Here is a 16,210-nt window from a genome sequence, read left to right as displayed (position 1 = left end):
GGTTAGGATGAGAAGCAGCAGGTTGGGAGGAGCCTTTTCTGTGTTACCTTGAAGCTGCTGCCTTCTGGCCTGTTCCCACCTTTCCTGGGCTATGGTCCCCGCCAAGTTCCACCTGCTTCTTTATGTGTGCCATGCATAAAACATATCCCTCCAGTCTGAAATGTGTGCATGGTTACCAAAGTGCTGCACAACATGCACAGACATTGAAGAAAATTAGGATGACTCAATTGTAACATCATTTCTCCCCTGAATAGAACAGGTTAAAAGAGTTTAAGATTTGAGTGTTGAATGCCAGCTAATACCTTAAAACAATGCAGCCTTGAGACTGCCGGAGGTTCCACAACTCAAGAGGAGATAAAAGCAAAATACTGTGGATGCTGGAATCTGAAACAAAAACAGGAAATGCTGGAAAATCTCAGTAGTCCAACAGTTGAACATTTTTTAAGTTAATTATTATCACAAGTGAGCTTACATTAAAGCTGCAATGGGGCAGCACAGTAGCATAGTGGTTAGCACTGCTGCTTCACAGCTCCAGGGTCCTGGGTTTGATTCCCAGTTCGGGTCACTGTCTGCGTGGAGTTTGCACATTCTCCTCATGTCTGCATGGGTTTCCTCCGGGTACTCCGGTTTCCTCCCACAGTCCAAAGATGTGCGGGTTAGGTTGATTGGCCGTGCTAAGAAATTGACCCTTAGTATCCAGGGATGTGTAGGTTAGAGGGATTAGTGGGTATAATATGTAGGGAGATGGGGGTAGGGCCTGGGTGGGATTGTGTTCGGTGCAGACTCGATGGGCCAAAGGGCCTCTTTCTGCACTGTAGGGTACTATTCTATTCTATAAAATGAAGTTACTGTGAAAATCCCCTAGTCGCCACACTCCGGTGCCTGTTCGGGTACACTGAGGAAGAATTTAGCATGGCCAATGCATCTAACAAGCACATCTTTCGGACTGTAGGAAGAAACTGGAGCACTGAGAGGAAACTCACGCGGACATGAGGAGGAAATGCAGACCCCGCACGGGCAGTGACCCAAGACAGAAATCAAACTCAGGTCCCTGGCACTAGGCGTTCCGCCCCAATGATGTCTCCCAGTGCTGAATTTCCAGCGACATCAGCTCTGTGCTGGAAATCCACAGAGAGGCGCATGAATTATTTATATAGGTTTTAACGTATATCTTAATAGGCACATGGAGCACACCAGAATGATAGGGAGTGGGATAGCTTGATCTTGGTTTCGGACAAAGCTCAGCACAACATCGAGGGCCGAAGACCCTGTTCTATATTCTGTCCTATATTCTATAATTAGCTGGCCCCGGACCGAAATCTCCAGGCCAGCTCATGTCTCCCTCCCCAGCAGCCCCCCAACCCCACCAGGAGTATTTCCCTCCAGCAGGAATTACACCAGCTCCCCACTTTGGGGAAGTGGCAGCCTGACCCTGCAGGAGTGAAGGCGGACAATTCAGACATCCCAAAGGGGTGGCTGTTGGGGCCAGGCCACCTGGCACCTTGGCAGTGCCAGCCTATGCCACCTTGTACTGTCCAAGGGGCAAAGTGCCAATGCCCAGGGAGTACTTTAGCACTTCCCCTCTGGGCATGGGGCAGTGCCAAAGAGGCAAGGCCTAGGATGGGACCTAGGGGGCGAGTCCCGCTGGCACTCTGCAAGAAGGATTGGTGGGGGGAGGAAGGAACGCCAGTGAATGGGGTTAGCCACCTGTTTGGGGAGGCGTGGTTTACCTTCTGGGGGAGTCATGGTTGCTGGGGGCGGGTAACTGTGCAGAGGAGGAGTGATCGGAGGGTGGGGGGTTGTTGGAGATAGAGGCAGCTCAGGAGTGGAGGAGAGGTTAGGCCTGGGCCTAGGCCTGGGCCATGTTTGGGGGGGCCAGTGATGAAGCTGTGGGGTGGGGGGTGTTGAGAGCGATGGCTTTGTATTGTCATGGGGCCGGCCAGCAATTGGGAAGCCAGCAGGCAGGGGCCACTGTGCATGCACCAATCTCAGTGATGACAGATTGGTACATGCGCAGTGGCCCACTCAGTGCTATGCTGCCAGCTCCCTGGATGGGAATAGGGTCCACCCCCTGAATTCTGGAGTCAATCACACTAGTGACCTCTGCAGTGCACAGAGTGTGGGAGATTCTTCTCTGAAAACCCGCTGAAAAGAAACAATGTGATTTACTCCAGTTTTTTAGAATTTTTTAGGAGAATTCTACCCCTGGTATGAGAGTTGAATGCAGCATTTGTGACCCAGAGGCAGGGACACTACACTCTGCCACAGGATCCCTTTATGGTCTCTGTTGCCAATGTAGGAAATGAAGCAGTTAATGCACCAACAGTAAAACCCTGTGAATGGCAATAAAATAAATAACCAGCTCACCTGATTTTTAGGTGTTGGTAAAGGATAAATGTTGAGAAGGACAAAATGAAAACTCTCTTGACCTTCTTCAAAGATCTTTGATAACCAGCTGAAAGGACAGATGGGTTCTCAGTTTAACATGTCATCTGAAAAATAGTTGCAGACATTGCGCTGACTGCAACACTCAGTATTGTACAGAAACCTAGAAACATATAGAAACATAGAAAGTAGGAATAGGCCATTCAGCCCTTCGAGCCTGCTCCGCCGTTCTTTTTGATCAAATTCAATATCCTGGTCCCACCTCCCCCCCATTATCTCTTGATCCCTTTAGGCACAAACATGGATCATGTAGGGGTGACACAGTGGTTAGCACTGCTGCCTCACAGTGCCAGGGACCTGGCTTTGATTGCCAGGTTGGGTCACTATCCATGTGGAGTTTGCATGTTCTCCCAGTGTCTGTGTGGTTTCTTCGGGTGATCCAGTTTCCTCCCACAGTCTGAAAGATGTGCTGGTTAGACACATTGACCCAAACAAGTGCCGGAGTGTGGCGACTAGGGGAATTTCACAGTAACTTCATTGCAGCATTAATGTAAGCCATACTTGTGACACTAATAAATAAATTTTCCTTTGTATCTAAATCACTGAGGTGAGGCTTATGACCACTCCCATTGGGTCAGAAGCAAGAATTCTACCACTGAACATTACTGACGTTGTTGGGTATAGTATTTGAAAAGGTGCAGGTTTAAATTGGGGTTTGGGTGGGGGAAACTTTTCACACACTGTCCTCTAATTATCACTCAGCCATGAATGCCAAAACATTCATCGCATTGTTTGCTTTCCGCACAGTGTTTGTCTGCAAAACAACACTGACTGCACTTCAAAAGCTTTCAACTGATTAGAAACAGCTTTAATACATCCCAGGGACAGGAAGGTGCTATATAAGTGTAAATCAAGGCATTGTGGTATGTTTTCATTAGCCAGAAATATGTTCCTTGAGAAAGGATAATTTAAAACAGGCAATAGCCAATGTAGTTGTTTTTCGATTTATACCAATATTTCAAACAAAAAGTGCTCGGTTTCAATTCATCACTAATTTTCCCTTTATCTTGTTTGTGTCCTGGAGTTAACATTAAAAATGACCATTTTAGCTACTTTGCCTTTTACTGAGTCTGGCAGATTTAACTTCCACCACTCACTATGCGACAATAATATTGACAATCCATTGGCTCTCAGAAGCCATTTCCGTTTATTGACAATCACAGACCAAGTGGGAGAGGCAATGTTTATTTATTAGTGTCACAAGTAGGTTTACATTAACACTGCAATGAAGTTACTGTGAAAATCCTCTAGTTGCCACACTCTGGCGCCTGTTCCGGTACACTGAGGGAGAATTTTAGCACGGGCAATGTGCCTAACCAGCACTTTCGGACTGTGGGAGGAAACCGGAGCACATTTTGATAGATTGAACCAGGGCAGGATTTACTCAGTTAATGGTATGGCATTTGGGAGCGTTACAGAACAAAGGGATCTAGGGGTACAGGTTCATAGTTCCTTGAAAGTGGAGTCGCAGGTGGACAGAGAGAAAATGGCATTCAGCATGCTTGGTTTCATTGGTCAGAACACTGAATACAGGAGTTGGGACATCTTGTTGAAGTTATACATGACATTGGTAAGGCCACACTTGGAATACTGTGTACAGTTTTGGTCACCCTATTATAGAAAGGAGACTATTAAACTAGAAAGAATGCAGAAGAGATTTACTATGATGTTACTGGGACTTGATTGTTTGAGTTATAAGGAGAGGCTTGATAGCCTGGGACTTTTCTCTCTGGAGCGTAGAAGGCTGAGGGGTGATCTTATAGAGGGCTATAAAATAATGAGGGACATTGATCAGCTAGAAAGTCAATAGCTTTTCCCAAAGGTAGGAGAGTCTATAACTAGAGGGCATAGGTTTAAGGTGAGAGGGGAGAGATACAAAAATGTCCAGAGGGGCAATTATTTCACACAAAGGGTGGTGAGTGTCTGGAACAAGCTGCCAGAGGTAGTAGTAGAGGCAGGTACAATTTTGTCTTTTAAAAGCATTTAGACAGTTACATAGATAAGATGGGCATAGAAGGATATGGGCCAAATGCAGGCAACTGGGACTAGCTTAGGGGTTTAAAACAAAGGGCAGCATGGACAGGTTGGGCCGAAAGGCCTGTTTCCATGCTATAAACCTGTACGGCTCTATGACCCAGAGGAAATCATGTGGGGAGAACATGCAGACTCCACACATGACAGTGACCCAAGCCTGGAATTGAACCTATGATCCTGGCACTGTGAGGCAGCAGTGCTAACAACTGGGGTCATCATACAGTACACCAATATTTGGGGGAAAAAAATGAATCACGTTGACGAAATATAACTAAATCCAGCATTCTTAAATTTGGGACTTCTCAATAGCCAGTTTAGCACTGAAAGGGTTAATAGAGAGCGGGTGTGGTTTAACTGCATTCTCCGGAATGAATGTGGCTCCGAAGGGGAATGGATTGTTTATTCAGCGTTAAGGAGAGGAGATGGTGATAGTTTGAAGTGGAACACTGCAGTTTGCGGCTGAAAGATGTGCAGAATAGGTAAGGTTTTTCCTCAGGTGTTAGTAGTGAGGGTCACATAAGGAGGGATTAAAGGAGCAAGTGTGAGAAAGTTTTGCTGGAAGTGGAGGGTAGGTACAACAAAGCAAATGTTCAGTTAGAGCAAGTGAGCTTGCAACCAACGCCCTCAAGCTGACTGTTCAGGCACCAACATGAACGCAGGGAACTTGGGTTTAATCTGATCTCTACTCGCAGTTAAATTTCCCCAACTCTCCGGTGGAAATCTGGGATCAGTGAGGACATCATGACTGTGGGACAAGTAGATTCGCTGCTGCCATTACACATTGATTGCAGCCGAGTTCAAACATTGCAAGGATCATCCTCAAATGTAACATTTAAGGCCTTTTGGTAACCCTAATCTTCCCACTATCTTCATGTAAAGTTCAGCTTTTGTTACCGTCGTTTAGTTTTGGGATTCAGATGGAGACTGTTAAAGATTATATCAACTGAACTATTATAACGTCAGATTTGCCAATAAAGTTAAGTGCAGGGATTGAAGACGACGCTTCAAAACTAAATACAAAAGCGACAACTACAAGATTAACTATCTGGCGGGAACCTGGTATCTTTTTACTGTTTGAAGCTACCATTCGTATTTTTGAGGCTATATTGAGACCGTGTCCGCGGTGGACACATTACTTTGTAGTCCATTGAAGTGCATGGCAGTAAGTTCTAAAGGTTTGGGAAGCAATATCAAGTCTTGGCACGTCATCCAGATGTTGCTTTGGAACCGGATAGATTGAGGTGGAAGCAATGATGGTGCTCATTGTAGATAGGCTGCATAAACGATAAGCTGTCATTTGCCCAAAGCACACGGGGACATTTTAAATAAATTTAGGGTGACTCGAACAACAAGAACTTGCATCCGTGTAGCATCCTTTAACATAATAAAATATCCCAAGTCGCTTCACAGGAACAATATAAATAAGAGATAACACTAAGGCTTGGGCACTTGGGTAGCATGGTGGTTAGCACTGCTGCCTCACAGCGCTGGGGCCTGGGTTTGATTCCCAGTGTTAGGTCACTGTGCGAAGCCTGCACATTCTCTCTATCTGTGTGGGTTTCCTCTGGGTGCTCCGGTTTCTTCTCACAGTCTGAAAGATGCGCTGATTAAATGCATTAGCGGTGCAGAGGGACCTCGGGGTCCTTGTGCATGAGTCGCAAAAACCCAGCCTGCAGGTGCAGCAGGTGGTCAGGAAGGCGAATGGGATGCTGGCCTTCATAGCGAGGGGGATTGAATATAAAAGTAGGGAGGTCTTGCTGCAGCTGTATAGGGCATTGGTGAGGCCGCAGCTGGAGTACTGTGTGCAGTTTTGGGCGCCGCACCTGCGCAAGGATATTTTGGCCTTGGAGGGAGTGCAGAGGAGGTTTACTAGGCTGATACCGGAGTTGAGGGGGTTGAGCTATGAGGAGAGGCTGAATAAACTAGGCTTGTACTCGTTAGAGTTTAGAAGAATGAGGGGAGATCTCATTGAGACGTATAAGATGATGAATGGGATGGATAGGATAGAGGTGGAGAGACTCTTCCCGCTCAAAAAAGACAGTAGGACTAGGGGGCACAGCCTCAAGATAAAGGGGGGGCGGTTTAGAACGGAGTTGAGGAGGAACTTCTTCACTCAAAGGGTGGTGAATCTCTGGAATTCTCTGCCCGTTGAAGTGGTGGAGGCTGCCTCGCTAAATATTTTTAAGAAGCGGGTTGATGGGTTTTTGATAAGAGAGGGGATTAAGGGTTATGGGGAGAGGGCGGGAAAGTGGAACTGAGCCACGACAGATCAGCCATGATCTTATTGAATGGCGGGGCAGGCTCGAAGGGCCAGATGGCCTACTCCTGCTCCTATTTCTTATGTTCTTATGTTCTTATTATGTTCTTAAATTCTCCCTCAATGTACCCAAACAAGCACTAGAGTGTGGCAACTGGGGGATTTTCACAGTAACTTCATTGCAATATTAATGTAAGCATACTTGTGGCAGTAATAAACTTTAATACTTTAAAAAACTTTAAGCACATATTTTGATTTACTTATTATTGCCTCATGTATTAGTATACAGTAAAAAGTATTTTTCTTGTGCACTATACAGACAAAACATGCTGTAAATAGAGACGGAAAGGAGAGTGTGTAGAGTGTAGCGTTTTATAATTAAAATGTTGTAGTATCGTAATTAAAGCATTGTTACACCATTTTAGAGTTTTAAAAGCGTAGCGTGAGAGTAAAATATAGAATTAGAAGGTAAGCTGGGCACAGCTTGCAGGAAGTCACCATACTTTGGCACCTTCAGGTCAGATAACCAGAAGCTTGTTCAAAGTGGGAGGTTTGAAAGGAGGTTTCGGAGTGGAGAGATAATAAATATAGGGTGGTATTTAATGGAAGCGATGGAGGTATCATCCAGTGGGAGCCCTGTGTCCCCTCTTTTTGGGAAGGGCCCATGTATTAAGTGCCACTTAGGCCCTTCACTGGACAACAGCAGATCTTCTCCTAGATCAAGGACTCTGAGTGGTGTGGGCAGATTGCTGGATCCCAGGTGACAGGCGAGGGGGATGATGGGGTTGGGGGTCACAGGAGATGGGGGTCAGCTGACTCAGAGTGCCCCACCCCCCTCCACTTCCCAGTGCCAGATGCCTCGATCACACACTTTGAATGAGGGACCACCCCTGGGAACCAGCAAGCAGCCTGCATAGGTTTCATCGTTGTGCTTCCCACATGGCAAGTCAAACTGCCCCCACCCATCACCCCCTTCGCCTGCCGCTGGGTTACTACCAGTGGTGAATGGGTTGAAACACTTAAGTGACTTTAATTGCCCACCCAGACTGTCCCACCACTAGCTTAATTGAGGTGGAGGCAAGTAGATAGTGGAGTCCTACCTCTCATCCTCCCAAAAAGTAGCCCCTGCCATTAAACCCACCACATAGGAGGGCAGTAAATTTCACCTGTAAGGAGGGAATTTCAGAACCAAGGGGTTGCGCAACTGAAGACATCGCCACCAATAGTTGAGTGATTAAAACTAGTGATGCTCAAAAGGCCAGAATTAAATGAGCATAAATATCTGGGAATAAAGTAGCTTTTATTTGAACTTAAAGCCCCAGTCTCCTGGATCATACATTCTTTTGTTATTTAAGACAACCGATCGTTGTGTAATGTAGCCATGTACTTACCCTTGACTTAGAAAGAAATTCAGCAGTTTTGTTTAATATTTGCATTTTATTTAACGTTCCTTTTTGATAATAGTTTCATGCAAACACTTAGTTCAGCCTGTTTTACAAAGGATTAGGTAGCAATTCATGGAATTAGCTTAGGGAAGAATAAAAGTCTATTTATTGTTGAACAGGTAAAACATCCCAAATGGGCAGCACAGTGGCAGAGTGATTAGCACTGCTGCCTCACAACACTGGGTTCAATTCCAGCCTTGGATCACTGTCTGTCTGTGTGGAGTCTGTATATCTGTGTGGGTTTCCTCCCACACTACAAAGATGTGCTGGTTAGGTGGATTGACCATGCTAAACTCTTCCTCAGTGTAATCAACAGGTGCTGGAGTGTGGCAGCTAGGGGATTTTCACAGTAACTTCATTGCAGTGTTAATGTAAGTGTGTTTGTAATAATAATAAATAAACGTTTAAACTTCACAGGAGCATGATTAAAATTTTAAAAAATGACACTCAGCAACATATGAAGATATTGAGTGAGATTTTCTGGCCTCCCCATGCCATGTGCTGCTCAAAGCGGGAGGTGACGCACTGATTGCCAGCAGTGGGGTCTTCTGGTCAATGGGATTCCTCATTGAATTCACCCTGTGCTGCCAGGAAACCTGGGGCAGAAGTTCACTGTCAGCAGGACAGAAAGATCCCACCAGTGTGAATGGCCAGAAAGTTCCTGCCATCACCAAACCAACAGCTTGGTCAAAGTGGAAGGCTCTAAAGGAGGAAAGCAAGGTTCGGAGATGGAGAGAAAATAAATATAGGGTGGTATTTAATGGAAGCGACGAGATTCTCGCCCACTAACTGGCAAGCCGGTGGGAGTCCTGTGACACTACTTTAAGGGAAGGCCCACCGGATTAAATGCCACTTAGTCAGTTAACTGGGCAGCTTCAGGTCTTCCCAGGATCAGGGACTCCGAGATGTAGGCTTTGAAATAAGTGCTATAACAGGAAGAGAGTCTGAGTACAAAGTGAAACATCTTCAGAATCATGAAATTTGACTTCCAACTGTGCTTAACATCTATAGTTGTCAGCAGGACATAATAGATGGGAAGTTTCTTTATAAAGCTTAAAAGAAAAGTTGAATTTTTCTTCCAGAACTGGATAATGTGTTTGAAAGGAACTATTACCCAAAAGTCTGAAGTATGTAAATCTTCCATTCTTTGACACAAGATTTATTTATGTTTATGCAAAAGGGAAGAATGAACAGTGTTCTATTATTCCCTCTTTTGCTAATAATTATTCCATCCTTGCAGATATTTGGCCCTGATATAAGGTTGAATATAATTTAGTGGTAATTCTGCTCAGCTACTGATGTTCCTTGCTAATTTTAGTGGTTTACTACAAAATAAAAGCTTATACAACATGTGTAGTACGAATATACTATCTCATACTCATCAGCAAAAATGGGTATCAGAAGACCTAAAGCCAAGGGTGCCTAGTTCCACTGAAATATCATTTCATTTCATTAACCTAAGAAAATGGTAAAAAGGAAAAAATCTACTGTTCCATCCAGTCTATCATAAGAATGTAAGAGCTTGGAGCAGGGGGAGGCAATTCATCTCAGCCTCAACTCCACTTTCCTGCCCGTTCTCCATAACCCTTCAACCCATTAGTAATTAATAATCTATCTCCTCAAATTCATTCCTGGCATTCACCGCGCTCTGGTATAGTGAATTCCACAGATTCATGATCCTTGGAGAAAAGTAGTTTCTCCTCCTCTCTGTTTTAAAACTGCTACCCCTTATCCTAAAACTATGACCTCTTATTCTAGGTTGCCCCACAAAGGAAGCATTTGTGCTACATGTATTTTGTCATTTCCTTTTGTGATCTCATATCCCTCAATTAAATCTCCTCGCACTCTTCTAAATGCCAGAGTGTACAGGCCTAAACTGCTCAATGTCTCTTCGTATGACAAACTCCTTATCTTGAGAATCAATCTAGTGAACCTCCTCTGAATCACCTCTAATACCGTTACATCCTTCCTCAAGGTAGGGGACCAAAACCGTACACAATATTTCAGATACAGTCTCACCAATACCTAGTTTAGTTGCAGCAACACTTCCTTACTTTGTACTGTATTCCTTTACCTATGAATTCCAAAATTCAATTCACTTTTCTTATTACCTGCTGTACCTCCATGTCAGTTTTCTGCAGCTCATGCACAAGGACACCCAGATCCCTCCGCACCAGTGCACTTCGAAGTCTTTCTCTATTTAGATAGTAAGTTGCGTTTCCATTTTTCCGAGCAAAATGGATAATCTCACACTTATCTATGTTAAACTCCATCCACCACATTTTGGCCCATTCACCTAACCTATCTGTGTCCATTTGTAAATTTCTTATTTTCTCATTGCAACTTACTATCCCACCAATTTTAATGTCATCTGCAAATTATAGTACCTTCTATCTCTGTATCCAAATCATTAATATAGATTGTAAATAGTTGCGGCCTGAGGACCAAACTCTGTGGCACCCTACTAGTTATACCTTGTCAACCAGAAAAAGACCCATTTATCCTGACTCTGCCTTCTGTCAGTTAGCCAGTCTTTTATTCAAGCTAATAAGTTACCCCTAACCTCTTATGATCTTACGTTGTATATTAACCTTCTGTGCAGCACCTTATCAAAAGCTTTCCTGAAGTTCAGATATACTATATCTACAGGATCACCATTATCCACATGGCTTGTTACATTTTCAAAAAACTCTAGCAAATTAATCAAACATAATTTACTTTTCGTAAAACCATGCTGATCCTGGTGGATTACATTTTGACTTTCTTGATGTCCTGTTATTACTTCCTTAATAATGGATTCTAACAATTTCCCAACGACAGATGTTAAAGTAAATGGTCTACATTTTTATGCCACCAAACCCTCTTTCCTCTATTTACTTTAAAGTCTTATCTACAGGCAAGTTATGCGATTTGCCAGGACTCTGGTCCCAGCATGATTCAGGTAAAGACCATCCCAGCAGAACAGCTCTCACCTTCCCCAGTGCTGGAACCAATATCCCATGAATTCAAACCCATTTCACCTACAACAACCATTGAGCCATGCGTTTACCTCTTTAATCTTATTAACCCTGTGCCAATTAGCTTGTGGCTCAGGTAATAATTTGGAGTTTTTTTTTTGGTTCAGCTTTTTAATTTAGCCCCTAGCTGCTCATATTCCCTCAGCAGATTCTCTATTCTTGTCCTACCTAGGTCATTGATACCTACGTGGACCACGACAACTGGATCTTTAACCTCCCACTCCAAGTTTCGCTGTATCCCAGATCAGATATCCCGAACCCTGGCACCAGATAGGCAACACAACCCATGGGACTCTCGATGCTAATCACAGGGAACAGTTTCTGTGCCCCTAACTATATGATCCCCAATTATGACTACATTTCTCTTCCCCAACTTGAATGGCTCCCTATACTATAGTGCAGTGGTCAGTTTGCTCATCCTCTCTACAGGTCCTGCTCTCATCCACACAGGGAGCAAGAGTCTCAAAACTGTTGGACAAGGACGAGGGCTGAGGCTCCTTCAACTCTATCTCCTGCATCCCTTTACCTATTTCGCTCTCGTTGACATTGTGCCGACCACTGGCCACATTCAAGCTAATTAATCTAAGGGGTGTGACTGCCTCCTGAAACATAGCATCCAAGTATCTCACGCCTTCCCTGATGTGTCACAGTATTTGAAGCTCAGACTCCAGCTCACCAACTCTGAACTGAAGTTCCTTGAGCAACCAACACTTATTACAGATGTGTTCACTTGGAACCACAATGGGGTCCACCAGCTCTCACGTCAAGCAGGTACCACACATTGCTTGGCCCTCCATCTCTATTTTAATTAGTTTTTAAAAATTTTTCAACTAGTTTTTATTTTCTTGATCTGTAAAATATTTCTCCTTATTACCTTTAAACTGAAGGCAACTTAGAATAAAAAATTCAAATTAGCAGTTACTCACCACTCAATAAAATTACTGTTTTTTATTAACATCACTCCCAATTTTTTTTTTAAATTGCACATATCAAACATACTGTGGTGCCTAATGTATCACATCCACTTGCTAGAGCCAAAAGCCCGTGTCACACAGAGGTCTATCTCAGCTCTGCTATTCCACTCTATTTATTCTTCAGGGCTTTTTGATCGTTTCTATTCCGTCACAGTACAATTACATGATCCCATTGTAACAGTCATAAGCTGTTACCTGTTTTCCCATGGCACTTTGTCATTTTTGACCTTTTTTAGATGTGAATTTTGTTCAGTCAAATAAAATTGTTTACATGAAGATTTGTTTAATGCGAGTGAGACTGTTCCTGAATGCTAGAACTCCAACAGTGCCACGCACTGAATAATTAGCAAATGCATAATGAACCAGCCATAAAAAGAATTCCTACCCAGGGATGAAATAACAATCAAGAGATATAAATAATAGGATATCCCTAATGATCTTCTTTCAGCCCTTACACAAACATCTAAAATCCTGTATTAATGTACACAACTTTTTTTTTGCTTCTAAAGCCTTGTGCCACAAGGTTTATGGTTGATCTTTTACGGTTTACTTGGGAAATAAATAGAGATGGGCTACTTAAGATGGGCTGCTTAGCTTGGCCATTCTTAAAATTAATGTATGTACATTTTGGAAATGTTTATATTTTTCTTTTTTTTGGATTCAAATTGCATTGATACTGATTTTCCATACCAGGAAAATGGAATGAAATAATTTTATTTATTAATTTGTGGGACATGGGTGTCGCTGGCTGGGCCTGCATTTATTGCCTATCCTGGAACTGAATGGCTTGCTAGGCCATTTCAGAGGATAGTTGAGAATCAGCCACATTGCTGTGGCTCTGGAGTCACACATAGGCCAGACCAGGTAAGGATGGCAGATTTCCTTCCCTAAAAGATGTTAGTGAACCAGATAGGTTTTCCTGACAGTTGGCAATGGTTTCATGGTCATCAATAGATTCTTAATTCCAAATTTTTTTATTGAAGCCAAATTCCACCATCTGCTGTTGCAGGATTCAAACCCAGGCCTCCAGAACGTTAGCTGAGTTTCTGGATTAATAGTCAACCAATAATGCCACAAGGCTATTGCCTCCCCACCAGCTCTTTTACTTTTGGGAAAGGCTGATTTGAGAAAGGAAAGATTCTAATACAATGTGTCAAACTGGATGAAGAGTGAATATTTTAGTAATCTGTAAGGACAGGATAATAACCATAAAAGAGTCAGGGGATCAATGCAGAAGAATCTGTTGCCCTTCTTAATTAGTTACCAGTTCACCGAGATTTTTGGATGTGTTTTACTTAGTCCTCCAGTCTGGAGGATTGGACTGTCTGAGCTGGGCTTTTTGCCAGCAGAGATTTAGCTGAAGCAAGGGCTATATTTCTGCCCTTGTCTTAATTCGATTTGGGACCCCAGATGGTGGTTTAACAGAAAATAGACAATGTTCATCCAACAAAGGTAAGTGACTACTTAAGAAGGTGTGAAAAACCAGCAGTAGAATACTTCACTATTATGGTACCAGTATCTAGGGAAAATATATTTACAACTACTTAAAGCATGAACTTTATTCAAAGGCACAGAAGACTGGTTGCTATTGGAAACAAATTTCTTTTGTTGATCTATCATTGTGATTGTGTTTTAGATTTTCAGTATATTTTCTTCAGTTACCAAAGAATTCAGACTAAAGTTCTTTCATATGTTGTGCTGTCAAATCCCAGGCTGCTGTAACATTAGCCTTGTGTATATTCATTGGATGACTTGTACCAATTCTCATTTCCATTACTAAATTAAATCTTGCGCAGCATAACTTGATTTTGAGAAACAGAAGCGGGGCAAAAGTGTTTGCATTCAACCCATCTCTCAGAAGTCAGACATGAATGACAACAACTTGTATTTCATGGTGCCTTTAACACAAGAAAGCGTCCCAGTCCATTTTACAGAAGTATAATTTAGCAAAGTATGACATTAAGTTTCATGAGGAGATGCAAGTCAGGTGACCATAAGCTTGTTCAAAGAAGTAGGATTTTAAGGAATGTCATAAAAGATGAACAAAGGAAGAAGTCTCACAAAGGTCTACAGGAAAACGCACAGTGTGAAATGCAGTTCAATCGTGTTGTGTTGGATCCTGAATGTAACACAGCGAGCACAGGGATAATGGGTGTGTGGAACTTAGTGCAAGTTGGAATATGAGCAGCGAAGGTTTGGCTGAGTTTATGGAAGTGGAAAGGAGGAATACTGGTGAGATGAGCAGGAGAATTGTTGAGTCTGAAGGTAACAAAAGCATGGATGAGGGCGTTAGCAGCAGATGAGACAGGGTCAGAGTCTCTGCCCGTTGAAGTGGTGGAGGCTGCCTCGCTAAATATTTTTAAGACGCGGGTTGATGGGTTTTTGATAAGAGAGGGGATTAAGGGTTATGGGGAGAGGGCGGGAAAGTGGAACTGAGCAGCGACAGATCAGCCATGATCTTATTGAATGGCGGGGCAGGCTCGAAGGGCTAGATGGCCTACTCCTGCTCCTATTTCTTATGTTCTTATGTTCTTATGTAGCATTATAATGCAGAGAGAGATAGACATAGAAACATAAAGAGTAGGAGCAGGCCATTTGGCCCTTCACACCTGCTCCACCATTCAATATGATCATGGCTGACCCTCTCTCTCAATGCCACATTTCCACTTTCTCCCCAAGCCACTCATGCCATTAAAATCTAAAAATTATCTGTCTCTTTCTTGAATACATTCAGTGACTTGGCCTCCACAACTTTCCACAGAGAATTCCGTATGTTCCCTTTGAGTTTCATTTTTTCTTATCTCAGTTCTAAATGGTCTACCGTGTGTCCTGAAACTGTATCCCTGGTTCTAGATCCCCCCACCCAGGGAAAATATTCTCCCTGCATTTGGTCTGTCCAGCCCTGTTAGAATTTTATGTTTCAATCAGATCTCCTCTCACCCTCCTAACCTCTAGTGAATACATGACCAGTTGGACCACTCTGTCCTCATAGGGCAATCCCAGTGTCAGCCTAGTAAACCTCCACTGCACTCCCTCTAAGGCAAATATATCCTTTCTTAGGTAGGGAGACGAAAACTGTTTTGGTGATTGATTGGACATGGGGTCAGGAGCTCAACTCACTATCCAAAAGGACTCCTATGTTGTGTGGTTAGCACTGCTGCCTCTAGCACCAGGGACCCGGGTTCAATTCCAGCCATGGATGACTGTGGAGTTTACATGTGGGGAGGTGTGGGCCTGGGTAAGATGCTGTTTTGGGGGGAGAGGGAAATTGGTGGTCCTGGATAAGATGCTCTTTCAGAGAGTTGGTGCAAACTCAATGGGCTGAATGGCCCCCTTCCGTCCCATAGGGATTCTGTGCATTCCCAGTGAACTGTTTCACACTCTGCTGTAATACAGTTTTGCCCAGCATGTTCCTGTCTGATACTTGTCAATCACTCTAATAAGGTTGTTTTCGCTGCTTCTGAGTTTGCAAAACAGGTAAGAATATCACATTAAGTTGCATAGATTCAACCCAACCTTTTTTTGAATTTCATTTGCAGATAGGCTGGCTGGCCTGCAGCAACACTGGGCAAAACAAGGACAAAGATTAGATGAATATAGTTTAGGAGAAAAAGATTGACATGTATGAGGGGTCATTGCCATTGCATTTGCACATCACTATCTCCCATAGTAAACCAGATGATTTCAAGGCCTTTTAAAAACTTATTTATTTATTTGGCAGTGTCACAAGTAGGCTTACATTAACACTGCAATGAAGTTACTGTGAAATTCCCCTAGTCGCCACACTCCGGCACCTATTCTGGTACAGCCTCCTTATGCCCAGTAAATAAACATTGCGTGTCCATAAAAGTCCAACACTTTCATTTTGCAAAGCTACACAAACAATTCCTGTACACAGACGCTGGCTCACATATGTCTTCATTCCTCCTTCATGGAGAAAAAGAACAGTATAACGTGTGTGGTATTGACATGAGATTGGGAGATAGAAGGTAAAACAATAAAAGCAAATTACTGCGGATGCTGGCATCTGAAACAAAA

The 16,210-nt window shown here is 43.3% G+C and overlaps 1 protein-coding gene across 1 annotated transcript in view; it reads left to right on the top strand.

Annotated features, from left to right (window-relative positions):
• Window positions 1–4,833: 4,833 nt before the first annotated feature.
• LOC145357894 (keratinocyte-associated protein 3-like) overlaps window positions 4,834–16,210 on the top strand; it is a 35,703-nt gene continuing 24,326 nt past the window's right edge. The window contains exon 1 of the mRNA XM_080211455.1: window positions 4,834–4,958. Coding sequence (XP_080067581.1) covers window positions 4,946–4,958 — 13 coding nt within the window. The 5' untranslated portion in view covers window positions 4,834–4,945. The remainder of the gene's footprint in view (window positions 4,959–16,210) is intronic.

This window comes from Carcharhinus amblyrhynchos, chromosome 24, assembly GCF_965287045.1.
Source record: "Carcharhinus amblyrhynchos chromosome 24, sCarAmb.v2.hapA, whole genome shotgun sequence".
NCBI lineage: Eukaryota > Metazoa > Chordata > Chondrichthyes > Carcharhiniformes > Carcharhinidae > Carcharhinus > Carcharhinus amblyrhynchos.
This window is presented reverse-complemented; position numbering and strand designations above follow the sequence as displayed.